General features: G+C 55.7%; 3 protein-coding genes and 1 long non-coding RNA gene across 9 annotated transcripts in view; 2 read left to right on the top strand and 2 right to left on the bottom strand.

The window, feature by feature from the left end:
- Window positions 1-375: 375 nt before the first annotated feature.
- NCAPH2 (non-SMC condensin II complex subunit H2) lies at window positions 376-8894 on the top strand. 5 transcript variants are annotated; one of them, XM_042891050.1, is made up of 19 exons: window positions 376-577; window positions 1259-1360; window positions 1793-1848; window positions 3427-3502; window positions 4347-4418; window positions 4530-4609; window positions 4955-5109; window positions 5460-5552; window positions 5776-5885; window positions 5971-6042; window positions 6477-6543; window positions 6654-6761; window positions 6857-6910; window positions 7474-7544; window positions 7620-7722; window positions 7800-7865; window positions 8054-8319; window positions 8397-8546; window positions 8662-8894. In XM_042891050.1, the coding sequence occupies exons 1-19, from the start codon at window positions 470-472 to the stop codon at window positions 8797-8799; spliced, it is 1947 nt and encodes a 648-aa protein (XP_042746984.1). In that variant the 5' UTR covers window positions 376-469; the 3' UTR covers window positions 8800-8894. The 5 variants fall into 5 exon arrangements, with proteins under 5 accessions (XP_042746984.1, XP_042746985.1, XP_042746989.1 ...); XM_042891051.1 differs by having other exon boundaries at window positions 7474-7722; window positions 8054-8106; window positions 8218-8319; XM_042891055.1 differs by lacking the exon at window positions 8662-8894 and having other exon boundaries at window positions 8218-8319; window positions 8397-8545.
- Window positions 8895-8903: 9 nt separating this feature from the next.
- LOC122190903 (protein SCO2 homolog, mitochondrial) lies at window positions 8904-9764 on the bottom strand. Its single transcript, XM_042891056.1, has one exon. The coding sequence runs from the start codon at window positions 9762-9764 to the stop codon at window positions 9018-9020; it is 747 nt and encodes a 248-aa protein (XP_042746990.1). The 3' UTR covers window positions 8904-9017.
- A 2470-nt stretch (window positions 9765-12234) lies between these two features.
- Window positions 12235-14490, bottom strand: part of LOC122190901 — an 8869-nt gene continuing 6613 nt past the window's right edge. For both annotated transcript variants that reach the window (XR_006182246.1, XR_006182247.1), the window contains exon 3: window positions 12235-14394. This is a non-coding gene — a long non-coding RNA (uncharacterized LOC122190901). The remainder of the gene's footprint in view (window positions 14395-14490) is intronic.
- The window catches only part of IRF5 (interferon regulatory factor 5), an 8061-nt gene continuing 6075 nt past the window's right edge, over window positions 12505-14490 (top strand). The window contains exons 1-2 of the mRNA XM_042891049.1: window positions 12505-12552; window positions 14110-14372. Coding sequence (XP_042746983.1) covers window positions 14193-14372 — 180 coding nt within the window. The 5' untranslated portion in view covers window positions 12505-12552; window positions 14110-14192. The remainder of the gene's footprint in view (window positions 12553-14109; window positions 14373-14490) is intronic.

Here is a 14490-nt window from a genome sequence, read left to right as displayed (position 1 = left end):
CACCTCACCACTCCCATAGTAAAGAACTTCCCCCTCACATCCGACCTCATTCTTCCCTCCCTCAACTCCAAACCATTTCCCCTTGGTCCTGCTGTTATCTCCCCTTTCCAAGCGTTGACTCCCAAGTCCTCTTTATAGGCTCCCTTTAGGTACAGAAAGGCTGCACTGAGGTCACCCCACAGCCTTCTCTTCTCCCGGCTGAACGAGCCCAGCTCCCTTAGCCTGTCTTTGTAGGGGAGGTGCTGCATCCCTCTGATCATCTTTGTGGCCTCCTCTGGACCCTCTTCAATAGCTCCCTGTCTTTCTTAAGACTTAGTGATGCAGCTTAGAGGTCTTTTCCAACTTCAATGATTCTGTAACACTATAACAGGCAACTGCTGGCAGACATCATCCTGAGAGACCCGGGGTGTGGGGGGAGCACAGCGGTCAGTGGACGATACCCAACACCGCCCAACCTGCAGCTGCTGCCATGGAGGATGTGGAGTCACGCTTTGCACACCTTCTGCAGCCCATCCGTGACCTCACCAAGAACTGGGAGGTGGACGTGGCTGCACAGCTCGGGGAGTACCTGGAGGAGGTGAGGGTTCTGTAATGCTATGGGCACAAAGAGAGTTTTTGTCGCTGCTTGTGGTTGCTGCTCACACCCCAGCGCAGCTCCTGCCTGTCCCAGGGCTGCCTGGATAGCTGATGTGTGTGGTTGTGAAATCCAGCAGTCTCTCACATCTGTCCCTTCTGAGTGTTCACTGCTTTTAGGGGGTGCTGGGGATGTTGCTTCTTGCAGCGTGGCTGTGGAGAAGCTCCTTGGGCTGTGGTCAGGAGGAAGGGGCTGGGCTGTGTTTGGTGGTGCCCAGCACCAGGACAAGGGGCAGCGGGCACAGGCTGGAGCCCAGGGAGTTGTGTGTGAGTGTGAGGAAGAGCTCTGTGCTGTGAGAGTGGCAGAGCCCTGGCACAGCAGCCCAGACAGGTAAGGGAGTCTCCTGTGCAGAGATCCAAACCTGCTGGGTTGTGCAGCTGCTGCAGGAAACAGCTGAGTGAGAGCTGAAATGAGGGAGCTGCACAGGTCCCTTCCAGCCCCCGCAGCTCTGGGGTGCTGTGAACAGGATGCTTTCCCTCTCTGCATTCACTTAGCAGTTTTGTTGCCCTGAACATCACGTTAGTTGCACTGCTAATATCTGGATTTTATCCTTTTGTTGTGCTGCTCTCAAATCAATTCTGGGAGTCAGCGCTTCATTTTCTTTTTTTCTTCTGTATTTTTCAGCTGGACCAAATCTGTATTTCCTTTGATGGTGGCAAAACAACCATGAACTTCATAGAGGCAGCTCTGTTAATTCAGGGCTCTGCCTGCATCTACAGCAAGAAGGTGAGCACTGAGGGCACTGCCACATCATAGTCCTGGGGCTGAGGTTTGTGCAGGAGCTGCCTGGGGAGCGGTCCTGGAGCTTGAAAGGCTTGGTTGTAATAAAAACCAATGGGTATAATTTCTGAATCCTGCCCCTTTATGTGTGCTGGCATTGGCAAACCAGAAAATCTTGGAAAGAAAACAAGAATTTGCTGCTCAACTTCTTTCTAGAGGGTGAAATATAAGGGGGAAAAAAGAGAAAACTAACCAACAGTAACCAACAGTAACCCTCTCCTTTCCCAAACTTGCACTCCAAATGGCTTGAACTGGGAAAAGAATAAAGGGAGTTATGGACAAACTGAGCTCTGGTTGTCTGAGGATAAGAGGAGGGCTGTGGCCATCAGCTGGAAGGAGTTGCTTTCTCTGTCTCCAAGTCTGGCTCCTATTTTGCAGGTGGAGTACCTGTACTCACTGGTCTACCAGGCACTCGACTCCATCTCCAACAAGAAGTGAGTAATGCCCTCCATCCTCTGGACAGGCCACCTGTGAAGGGGCCAGGATCTGCCTGCATGATTTCACTGTAGTTGCAAAGAAGGTGGCTGTGTGCTTCTTGCCTGCTTGTCCCCTCCCCCATTGCAGCACCCTGCTGAATTCTCTTCCCTGAGGGCAGTCATTTGCTTCAGCAACCGACCTTCCTATTGCAGAGTTGGTCTCAGGACCTGTAAAAAGTTCTCTGAACCTTTGGGTTTCTGTGGGATGGTGTGAGAGGACACAAAAATTATTAGGGGCCTGGAGCACCTTTCTGATGAGGAGAGGATGAGAGCCCCGGGGCTGTACACGTGGAAGAGAGAGAAGGCTGAGGGGGTCTGAGCAGAGCTGGTGGATATCTGAAGGCTTGGAGGTGAGGAGGAAGGGGCTGGGCTGTGTTTGGTGGTGCCCAGCATCAGGACAAGGGGCAGCAGGCCCAGACTGGAGCCCAGGGAGTTGTGTGTGAGTGTGAGGAAGAGCTGTGTGCTGTGAGGGTGGCAGAGCTCTGGCACAGCTGCCCAGAGAGGTGGGGGAGCCTCCTTCTGTGCAGAGATCCAAACCTGCTGGGATGCTCTGTGTGCTGCTGCTGCAGGGGTAGGAAGCTGGACTGGGTGACCTGCAGAGCTTCCTTCCAACCCCTGTGGTTCTGCAGAAGGCCCCAGCAGGACTTATTTCAGCTTGGAGGGCTTGGCCAAGCTCTTCCCCCAGAGCTCTTCCAGTGCCTTTGTGCTGTGGTTTTCTTACAGCACTCTGCTGTTGTGTAAGGAGAGGGCAGAGCCCAGCATCCTGCAGAATCCAGTGTGCAACAGCCTGGCCTACATGGCAAAGCAACTTGTGATTTATTTCTCCACTGCTGCTGAGATTAGGGCACTGCTTTTGCTGTCACTGTTTCCCAACTGTCTTTCATAACTTGTCTGCTGCCAGCCTGGCTCAAGTTCAGACCGTGGTTCCCACTAAGGAGGGATCAGCTTACAACAGGCAGTTCTGTCTGCCTGCAAACAGGTTTTCTGTAACGAGATGGGTGTTTTGTTTTTTGAGAAGAACCATATAATGGTTTGGGTTGGATGGGATCTTTAAAGGCCTCCTGGTCCCACTGCCTGCATGAGCAGGGAGCCCCACAGCTCCATCAGTGCTCAGAGCTGCGTGCAGGGATGGGGCAGCACCAGCTGTGTGAGCAACCTTCCCTCAGCCCAAAACCTTGCTCCAATCCGTCTTAGCTGGCAACAGTCTCCCCTTGTCCTATCACACAGACACTGCTGAAGAGTCCATCCCCTTCTTTCTCACAGCTCCCTTTGTTTTCTTTCCTGGGCAGCAGCAGAGGAGCACCAGGAGCACCCATGGCAGCTCCTTGGGCACGAGCTGATGCTGTTCACGGCTGGCTGATGGTGCTGACAGCCACGCTGTGCTCTTCACTCTCCTGCCTGTGGTGCTTGGGGTGCTTCTGCTTCAGGGTGATGCTGGAACCTCCTCGCTTGCTGCGTGCAGTGCAGCTGGAGGAAAACTGCCACTGCTTTGCCTTTGGCTGGACCTCTGACTGTGCCTTTGCTCCTTTGATGCAGGAGGGAAAAGCAGCCCTGCTCCGTGGGACCAGATGGCAAGGATGCAGATGCAACCTTTGGGATGGAGAAGGAAGAGGTGAGGAGGCGGTGGTGGGTGTGCTGCTGCTGCTGCAGGTGTGCTCTGTGTGTGTTGTGCTGCTGCAGAGGGTGTTCAGCCCTGCAGCTGCCTGTTCCTGCACCCAGGCAAGGCAGGAGCACTTGGAGAGGTTCCTGTTGTGAAATTTCTGTGCTGGCCTCCACAGGACAGGACCTGCTGCCTTGCAGCTTTGCTGGGAGAGTTTATTCCCTCTGCTCCATTTAGAGATCTCTACCCTGAGCTTCAGCCTTCCTTTGACCTGGGTGGGCTGACAGTTGGGCAGAGAGGAGCCTGATGAGGTTCACCAAAGGCTATGCCTGGGGAGGAAGAACCACAGCATCGGGACCTGGGTTGGGGCTGAAAAGCTGGAAGGGAGCTCTGCTTAGAAGGACCTTGTGGTCCTGGTAGCCAACAGCCTGACCATGAGCCAGCAGTGTGCCCTGGTGGCTCAGAAGGGAGGGTGCTCATCCCCTTTGCTCAGCCACTGCAGGGCCCCCCAGTTCCAGGCAGGCTGGAAACTGCTGATGAGAGCCCAGTGGAGTGCTGTGGAGATGGTGGGGTCTTGGAGCATCCCCTGATAGGGACAGGCTGAGAGCCCTGGGGCTGTGCACCTGGGGAAGAGATGGCTGAGGGGATCTCCACAGGTCCTTTCCAATGTTTCTGTGATTCCTCCTATAAGTGCTGTCCAGAACAGCCCAGAACCTCAAAAGCCACAGCTGTTCTCCCAGCCAAGGGGTTGCCCTGTGTCCTCTCTGCTCCATCAGGGCCACGAGGTCCCCAAGGGATACAATGGCACAATGAAAGTAGCCCTGTTGGTCACTGCTGTGGTCCTCTCTCTCTGCAGTTCCTTTCCCTGGATGACATCAGCAACACCAGCCAGGCCAGTGTGGACTTGAAAATGGACCATCAGCCCAGTGTAAGGGAAGCTGCTGTTGTCCTTCTGGCCTCTCCTCCCTCATATCAGGCTCTCCTCACTGAATCCCTGCTGCCTGCCCAGCAGAGCTCTTTGACTCCTGTTCTCTTGCAGGCTGTGAATGTTGTTCCCTTGACTCCAATGTCTTTGGTTCCCCCAGAAGAGGCTGAGAAGACAAACAACCCTCTGTTCAGGTGAAAGTCCCCCAGCCTTCAGCTGGCCCCCATCTTGCTTCACAGCACAGTCTGACTCTCCCCATTCCATGGCAGAAAGGTTATTCCTTTTCCCCTGGCAGGCAGGGAGGAAGGAAGAGTAACCCCAAGTGCACTGAGATGTGGGGCTGGGTCCTGTGGATGCAGGACAGAGGGAGTGGCGAGGCAGGGGCTGCTCTGGGGTGGGCAGGCAGGGCTTTGCATGGCCAGGGAAGCCAGAGAATGGCAAGTGGGGACAGTCTGCATTCCTGTTGGCATGGGGATGCCTTGGATCTGCTCCCTCTGCCCTGGGGGGCTACGGAGAGCTGACGGCCCCCATGTCTGCAGCCGGAAGGGGGAGATCCTGGCCAGCAGGAAGGATTTCAGGATGAACACGTGCACCCCTCACACCAGTGGAGCCTTCATGCTGGAGCTGGCAGGGCTCTCCCCAATGTGTCTGCAGGATCGGCACCGTGAAGAGAACAACGCCGCTGGGGCAGTAGGTACAGTGCTGGGGTGAGGACCTGGACTCCCCATCTTGAGGAGTGGGGCTGTGGGCTGCACAGAGCAGGAAGGCACTGCTGGGGTGGCTTCCCTTCTGTCTCGAGGGAGGATGTGAGCAAAAGCAATGAGAACAGCCCAGCTCCTTGGGCACGGGAGATGCTGCACTGCCTTTCCTCTGCCTCCCTGCCTTAAGCCAAAGATTGCTGACCCCTTGAATGGGGTTTGTGCCCTGGGCTGTGCTGGGGAGGCCTTCGGCCTCAGTAGGAAGGAGCAGCACCACAGCTGCTCTGTGCTGGCATCTGAAGCCCTGTGGGCAGAGCGCAGTGACCACATTTCTGTCCCTTGGCAGGGGCACCATCCTCTGTGGTCGGTGGGAGGGAATCCCTACGTGCGAGCACCGGAGCGATGCCTGTCCAGGCACTGAACTTCTCAGATGATGGAGGTGAGACGTGCAGGATCAGTGGGCTCTGTCCCTCCATCCTGCTGGGCTGGGCTGTCCTGCCTTCAGGCAGAGTGGGGTGCTCCTGCTCTGTCCCCTGACCTGTTTGTTTGCCATGGTTTGCGAAGTAAAGCCCCTTCCTGAGGGAAAATCCTCTTTGGGTGGAGCAAGAAAAGGGAGATCCTTGATGATCTCATGGCTGCTGACCGTTTGCTCGCCCTGCCAGGTGCTGCAGGACCAGATGATGACCACGATGGTGGGGATGACTTGCCTGCAGACCCTGAGGACAACATGGAAGCGACTCCAGCTGCCAATGAACGCATTGAGCCACAGCGGGTAGGGCAGGCAGGGCTCGGTAAGGCCCTGGAGCCTGGCTGCTCTGTGGCTCACTGCCTGATGTTCCTTCTTCTGTGTCTGCCAGAGTGTGCCCCAGGTGAAGGGTTACGTGCTGCGGCATCGAGCCCCTGCTGAGGACCTTCAGCCCCACATCAAGGTAAGGGGTGGGGGTGGACACAGAGAAAAGCAAATCCTAGAATCATGGAGCTGGGAAAAGACCTCAAAGAAAGAGAAATCCAACTGTCAACCCATCGTCACGATGCGCTCTAAACCATGCCCCCAAGTGTTGCTTCTTCATGCCTCTTGAGCACCTCCAGAAGTGGGGATTCTTCCACTGCCCTGAGCAGCCTGACCACTCCTTTGGAGAAGGATTTCTGTTTTTTTTTTTTCCCCTGATACCCACCCTGACCTCCCCTGGTGCAACGCAAGGCCTTCACCTCTTGTCCTTTTGAAGCCTGCATGCTGTGGGAAGCGCTCTGCACTGCGCTTAGTGCTGCACCAATACCCACGGAAGGGTTTGCAGAGCCACACAGCTGCAGCGTGCCCCACGGTGCTCTGCCAGTGCTCAGACACCCTCGCTTCTTCCACCAGGAGATGCTGGATCCCTGGCAAAGCCTTGACCCCTTTGGTGACTCTGAGGACAAACCCTTCAGGAAAGGTATTTGAGGTGGGGCTGTGGAAGAGCATCTGCTCCCCTGCCTTGGGGCTGCTCACCTCCAAAGGGTGGAATGGGATTCTCCCTGCAGATCATTTCCTTCTGCCCCGCAGGGAGGCCCTTCCTGGTGCCACATGGCGTGGATGACGTGGTTGGTAGCAAGAGGAAAAGGAAGGGATCCAGAAAGCTTCAGGACTTCTTGAAATGGTTTTCTGCCACCTGTGAGTGTTGTGGCTGGACTTCACCTGGGTGCTGTCTGTTCTCTTCGCTGGATTGCACCTGTAGGGGTTTCTAACTGCAATCCTGTTCCTCTCAGATAACAACAGTGCTGACTGCAGGAAAACCAGGAGGAAAGGACCGACGTTTGCTGGTGAGTTGGGGTGCAGGCTGCAGTGATGCACAGGGCTCCAGGTGCAGCAGTTGTGCTGTGAAGCCCTCGTGGGGTCAGGTTTGCAGTAATCCTTACTGGGGTGACTGAGAGCTGAAACACCTTGGAGAAGGGGCACCCTGCAGGCTGCAAAGCTCAGGTTGCTGCGGCGAGGCTGTGTGAGGGCTGAAGCAAAGGACATAGGAGGAATGAGCAGTTTGACAACTTAAGACGGGTGAGGATTTGTTGTGTTTAATGTTCACAACACAGAAATCCGTGACTTCCAGTCCTGCAGCCGTTCCTCACTTGAAAAGCAGCCTCTAAACGTTGCTTACGTAGAGCCTTGCCCCTTTTTTTGCTGCAAAACCTCTTCCACGTTCAGGGAGGCTGGGGAGCTCCCAGCTTGTTGGCGCAGCAGTGGTGTGACATGCAGAGAGAAGGACGGGCGCTAAGGCAGGGCTGCAGCTCCAAAATCACACTGGGGGGGTGGGGGGGGAATCCAGGCAGCCACAGCCTTTCAAGGGGCTGCAGGTGGGTGTTGATCTGTGCCTGTGTTGTCTGTGCAGATCTGGATGTGCTGTACTGGAAGCAGCAGAAGGAGCGGCTGGCGGCACAGAGGAAGCTGCAGAGCAGGATGGTGAGCATCTGCAGGAAGGGTTGGGGTTATGGTGGGAAACACGCTGGGCAGGGGCTCAGTGCTGCTTTTCCCCAGGGCCCACCCTTGTCACTACCACCAGAGCATGAGGAAGAGGAGGAGGAAGAGCTGGATGCGCTGGAGGAGGAGCGGGGCAACGAAGAGGATGGGGAAGCAGCGGGTACTGCTGGAGCCCCCAAGGGCTGAGCTGCTGTGGGGGCCGTGGGAGGTCCTGAGCACGGTCTGCTCTTCCTGCAGATGACTTTGTGGAGCACGAGGACATCCAGGAGGAGGATGTGGAGAATCTAGTCGAGAAAGCTATGGGTGAGCCCCTGGGGGAGCTGGGAGGAGGGTACCCCATCCTTCAGCCACTGCGGCACGTCCTGAGCAGCCGCAGGGTTCTGGCTTTGTGTCCCACCCATGGGGAACATGCGTCCCTGTCCTCACCTGGTGGCCCAGGACCAGGCACACAGTTTTGCCCCCACCACCCTGGTGACACTGCCCTCTCACAGCTCCCTGTGATGCGGACGCGCTGAGCTATGAGGAGCTGGTGAGGAAGAACGTGGTAAGTGCTGCGCCTGAGCTCAGGGCAGGGGGACAGCGTGGGTGCCGTAGGCGTCCCTCATCCCCATGTTGTCCTCTTCCTCATTCTCCCTGTGTCCCTTTGTACCTGCAGGAGCTGTTCATTGCCAATTCCCAGAGGTATGTACAGGAGACAGAGCTCTCCCAGCACATCCGCCTTTGGGAGGACAAGATGGGGCCGGCGCTGCAGGAGCAGGTACATTGCTGATGGAGTTGGGGGGACCAGCAGTGGGGCTGGAGGGGGAAGCAGAGACTCACCCTCCTGTCTTGCAGGAGGAGCGCACGGCCTTCGACATCCACAGCTATGGGGACAGGCTGGCAGCTCGCTTTGGCAGCCTGGGTGAGTGGCAGTCCTTTGCCAGCCTGGTGGCCGGCCTGCCCCCCTTCGAGGTGTGCCGCTACATGCTGGCCTCATTGCAGCTGGTGAGTGTGGGAGGGAGCTCCTGGGGGGGGGACAGGAGGAGGGGGAAAGGGGTCCCTGCTGCAGCCCCCCCCGGTCCCTGCTGCAGCCCCCCCCGGTCCCTGCTCCTCTCCCCAGGCCAATGACTACACCGTGGAGGTGGCACAGGACCCAGGGCTGGAGGAGGCGGTGGACACAGTACGGCTGCGGCTGCTGACACGGGAGCGGGCACACGAGCGCTTCCGCACCTACGTGGCCCCTTCAGCCTGCCCATGAACCCCTCACCCCTTGTTTCCCCCCCATCCATTCTGTACAGCCCCCATCCCCTACGATCCCCCAGCACCAGGGCTCCCCTTGCTCCCAGCAATAAACCTCCCAACTTTGGTTAAAGTCGGCCTTGTTTTTGGGGACGTGAACAAAGCATCCCTGGGGGGTTTATGGAAGCAAGAAGAGTCCCTTTGGGGGCTTCCCCTGTCCTGGCAGGGCTGCAGTCCTCAGTCAAGCAGTGGCTCGTAGCTCTCCATGTGTCGCCGCACGCTCTCAGCGATCTTGTCAGCCGTCTTGCTGCGGTTGTAGTAATCCAGGAAGAGCCCATCGGGGCCCAGCAGGTAAATGACGATGGTGTGGTCCACAATGTAATCACCATCCTCATCCTTAGGCCCGGCGCTGGCATAGACGCGATAGGCGCTGCTCACCGCCCTCACCTGCTCAGGGCTCCCCGTCAGCCCCAGCAGCCGCGGGTGGAAATCCCGCACGTAACGTCGCACCGCGGCCACATCGTCTCGCTCGGGGTCCACAGTGATGAAGAGCGGCTGCACCCGGGGCAGAGCCGCGTCGCGGTCCAACAGCTCCACCACCCGGCTCAGTTTCTCCAGCTCATCCGGACAGACGTCGGGGCAATGCGTGAAGCCGAAGTAAAGCAGCACCCACTGGCCGCGGAAGTCGGCTTTGCAGCGGGGCTGCCCGCGGTGATCCACCAGCTGGAAGTTGCCTTGCCCCAGCGCCAAAGCTCGCAGTTCCCGCTGCCGTCTCTCCCGTCGCTCCCGTTCTTTGCGGGCCCGCAAATACAGCCACGTTCCCCCAGCCACGCTCCCCACCGCCGCCACTACGGCCAAGCGGTGGCCCAGGGGCAGTGACCGGGTCGGACCCCCCCGAGCTCCGCTCAGCCCGCGGGATGGGGCTGGGAGCTGCGGGGGGCGGAGGGGGAGACGGCGCAGGCAGCGGGCGGGCAGCAGAGCCATGGCCGTGGCGGGGGGCTGCGGGGGAGGGGGCGGCCGTGAGAGTCTTACGGCGGCAGCCGCGTTCCCCCCCCCACTGTGTTCTGACCCCCCCCGCTGCTCTCTCACCCCATAGACCCCCCCGTCTCCTGGCTTCCTGCCCTACCTCTGTGCTCTCTGACCCCGCTGCCCATTGACTGAGCCCCATCTCTACGCCCTCCGTTGCTTTCTGACTCTGTTCTACACCGCAACAACTCCCCACCCCCCCAAACCCTCCTGGTGCCCTTTCACCGCCTCCCTCCCCCTCCCATCGCCCCACCGCCTCCCCGCAGCCCTCTGTCCCCCCGCCCCATCCCACCTGGCCGGCGCCGCAGCGCCCACACCCGGAAGTGACCCACCGGAAGGGGCGGGGCCATGCGACTCGCGGCATGCGCGGTGATGAGGCGGGGTCTTGTGCAGTTAACCGCTTACCGCCAGGGGCGTCATAGCGCTGCGGGATAGTGCGGGCCGCTCTGCCTAGCGCGCAACCATAGAGCGGAGAGGGATGGGAGGGAGCGCGAACCATAGAGTGCGGTGGGATAGAGGGGACACCACGGCCTCGTACTAGCTGCGGTTGCACAGCGCCCCACCCAGGTGGTGCAGCCACGGCGCTGATGGGCTGCGCTTACCCAAATGAGAACCCCAAAAAGGGGGACTCCAAAATGAGAACCTCAAAAGGGGGATGCCGAATGGAATCCTTAAAAAAGGGGACCCCAAAAATGAGAAACTGAACAGGGGCACCCCAAAAAATAGAGAACCTCAAGTGGGATCCCTAAAAAAGGAGACCCCAAAAATGCATACCCCAAGAGGTATGAAGACCCCAAATAAAACCCCAAAATAGGAACCCCAAAAGGGGAATCCTAAATGGAACCTCTAAAATAGGGGATCCCCATAATGAGAACCCCAAAAGGAATCTCTAAAGAAGAAGACCTCCAAAATGAAAAACTCAATAGGGGGGTCCTCAAATAGAGAACCTCGAGTAGGAACCCTAAAAAAGGAGACCCCAAAAATACATACCCCAAGAGGTATGAAGACCCCAAATAAAACCCCAAAATGGGAATCCCAAGAGGGGGACCACAAACGGAATCCCTAAAAAAATGGACCCCCAAAATGAGAAACTCAATAGGGGGACTCCAAATAGAGAACCCAAAAGGGAAATCTCAAATGGGACCCCTAAAAAAGGGGACCCCAAACATTGGAACCCCAATAAGAGGGCTCCAAACGGAGACCTCAATAGGGAGACCCCAAAATTGGAACTGCAAAATGGGAATCCCAAAAGGGGGACCCCAAAAAACGCAAACCCCAATAGGGAGAACCCAAAGGGGAGAACTCCAAAAGGGAAACCCTAAATGGAACCCCTAAAAAAGTGAACCCCATAATGAGAACCCCAAAAGGGAACCCCCAAACGGGACCCCTAAAAAAGGGGGCCACCCAAAATGGAGACCCCAGATGGAGAACCCACAATGGGACCAAATTGAACCCATAAAAAAGGAGACTCCCAAAATGGAAACCCCAAAAAAGGGGACCCGAAAAGGGGAACCCCAAAAGGGGAAATCTAAATGGAACCCCTAAGGGGACCCCCAAAATAAGAACCCTAATAGGAGGACACCAAACGGAGACCCCCCAAAATGAGGGACCCCAAAAAGGACCCTAAAAAAAGGGGAAATAATGGGGGATTTGGGGCACTTAATAACAAAAATATTAAATGTTATCAGTCATAATTGTGTTGCCAATGACACGTAGTGGTACAAGGAATTGGGGCACTAATAATAATATTAATAATAGGGCAATCATCGACGATAGGAAATAGAGTGGCCAAAGTGGTGGTAATGAAGGGGTTGGGGCACTTAATAATAAAAATAAGAAGTAATGCATTAATAAGAGTATGGAATGTGATAAATTTGGGCAGAAAGCAGGAAAATATTGCTGCTAATAATAATGGGGTATTAATCAGCATCGGAAACATGGAAATGGTGATAATGGGGAGCTGAGGCAGTAATAATGGTGACAATATTAATTAATGTTAATATTCATAATAATGGGATAAGAATAAAAAATAGTGTTGAAATGGGCAAAGTTGGGCAATCATAATAATAGTAATAATAATGTTAATAATAAACGTAGTGATAACAATGGGAATTATGGGGGATTTGGGGCAATAACCATAATGTTGTTATTAATAAAATTAATCCCATTAGCAATCTTAATGATAAGATTAAATAATATTATGGTGTTGTTTTATATTATTATATTCTCTGAAGATGTTGTATTAATGCAAAACGATACATTATTATATAACGATTGTTATTAATATTAATATTAATATTAATATTAATAACAAAGGATAACAGTATAAAAGATAATGATAACGGTAATAATAGCCACGAAGACAATAAAAATAACAAGGTCAGTAATAGTGAATAGAAAAGGATGAAAAAAATAATAATATTACTGATGATGATAATAATAAAAGTGATATTAAGCACTAATCAATCAATGCCAAGCAACGCGACCGGAAGCGGAAGAACCCGCCCTAGTCCTGCTCTCAACCAATAGCGAGCGGGAGTGAGGAGAGCGCAGCCAATCGCTGCAGGCAGGGGGCGGGAGGGGCGTTTCTTAAAGTGGCCACGTTGGTGTGGCCCGCCTTAAAGCGGCAAGGCTCCTCCCAACCTCTCCCGTCACGGAACGGGGGCGTGGCGCGCTGTATGCAAATGAGATGCTAATGTGGGAGGAAGCGTGTTTGGAGGGGAGCAGCGAAGGGTGCTGGAGAGGGGTGAGAATGGAGGGAGGGGTCCATGAGGGGTTCTTGTGGGGCTGCAAAGGGGTTATGGGGTCTTCATGGTGGGTTCCTGGAGGGGGGCTTCATGGTGGGCTTCGTGGTGGCATCTATGGGGGCTTCGTGGTGGCATCTATGGGGGCTTCATGGTGGCTTTGTTGTGTCTTCATAGTGGGGTCTTGAGTGGGGTCTTCATGGTGGGGTCATGGTGGCTTCATGGTGGCATCTGGGGGGGCTTCATGGTGGCTTCTGGGAGTCTTTGTGGGTAATTTATGGTGGGATTGCGGTGGCATCCTGGGGGACTCCATGGTGACATCGTGGTGGCATCATGCTGGCATCTTGGAGGGCTTCACAGTGGGATTGTGGGTGCTTCCAGATGGCATCTCGGTGGCTTTATGGGGTCTTCATGGAGGCTGCACAATGGCCTCATGTCTCCCATCCCCCTCCAGCTCCCCACCCTACCCTGCGGTGTCACTTCTCCTTTCCATGGGGCATAGGGACCAGTTCCTCTTTCGGTCCCCGTTTTTGTTGTTGTCCCCACCCTGTGTCCCCAGGGATGGCTGATGTCACTGTGTGACCCACGTGACACTTTTGGGGTGGTGGGGTTTGTGGGGTGAGCGGAAGTGGCTGAGTGGGGTGGGACAGGTCACCCTAAAGAGCACACATGGAGGGAGACCAGAGGTGACCATGGGTGACAATGGGTGACAGGCAACCATGGGTGTTGAGTGACTAGGGGTGACCAGAGGTGACTGTGGGTGACCAAAAGTGACAAGTGACCTTGGATGCTGAGTGACCAGGGTTGACCAGAGGTGACCATGGGAGACCCTAAGTAGCAGGTGGCCATGGGCAATAGGTGACCAGAGGTGACCATGGTGACAGATGACCATGGGTGACCATTGGTGGCCATGGGTGACAGGTGACCACCAGCTGGGTGGCTGGGTGACCATAAATGGCAGATGAGGAGGGGGTTAGGTGACCATGGGCAATCAGAGGTGACCATGGGTGACAGATGACCATGGATGTTGGGTGGTCATAGGTGACCAAACGTGACCATGGGTGTAAGGTAACCATGAGTGACCAGAGGTTGTCATAGGTGACAATGAATGACCACGGGTGACCGTTGATGGCTGTGGGTGACACGTGACTATGGTTGATAGGCGACCATGAGTGATGGGTGACCAAAATTGACCAATGAGTGACCAGTGGTGATCATGGGTGACAGATGACTGCGGGTGGTGAGAGGTGACCATGGGTGACTTGACAGGTGACCATGGGTGATCATGGATGAGCAGAGGTCACAGATGACCACAGGTGACCAGAGGTGACCATGAGTGACCATAAGTGACAGGTGACCATGAGTGTTGGGTGACCAAAGTTGACCAGATGTGATAGATGACTAGAAGCAACCATGGGTGACCAGTGACCAGAGGTGACCAGAAGTGACCCCAAGTGACAGATGACCATGAATGATGGGTGACCAGAGGTGACAGCACCTATTGGATGACCACAAATACCCATCATTAACCACGGCATCTCCACGACTGCATCACACAGTTCCCCACGTGCCTCACCACGTCCTGCACCGTGTCACCTTCTCATCACCGCACGACCTCTGCTGGTGTCCCCTCCTGTCCTCGATGGCATCCCCGGTGCCTCGCCGCGTGCGCCTGCGCCCATGGTTGGTGGCCCAGGTGGACAGCGGCCGTTTCCCAGGGCTGCACTGGTTGGATGCGCGGCGTCGACTCTTTGTGGTCCCATGGCACCATGCCACGCGGCATTTCCCGGCACACGGCGGCGATGATGACACCGTCTTCAAGGTGATCCTGGATGACCCAACGGCTGGAACGACCGGAACCTGAGCTCTGGTGGCTCTAAGCCCAACCCTAGTGGCCCAAATCCCAATCCTAATGACCCTGACACAACACCGGTGGCCCA

This window comes from Lagopus leucura, unplaced genomic scaffold (assembly GCF_019238085.1).
Source record: "Lagopus leucura isolate 7727_CA_CO unplaced genomic scaffold, USGS_WTPT01 203-5_obj-0_obj, whole genome shotgun sequence".
In the NCBI taxonomy this organism is placed as follows: Eukaryota; Metazoa; Chordata; class Aves; order Galliformes; family Phasianidae; genus Lagopus; species Lagopus leucura.
Note: the sequence above shows the minus strand (reverse complement) of the source record. Positions and strands in the feature narration are given on the sequence as shown.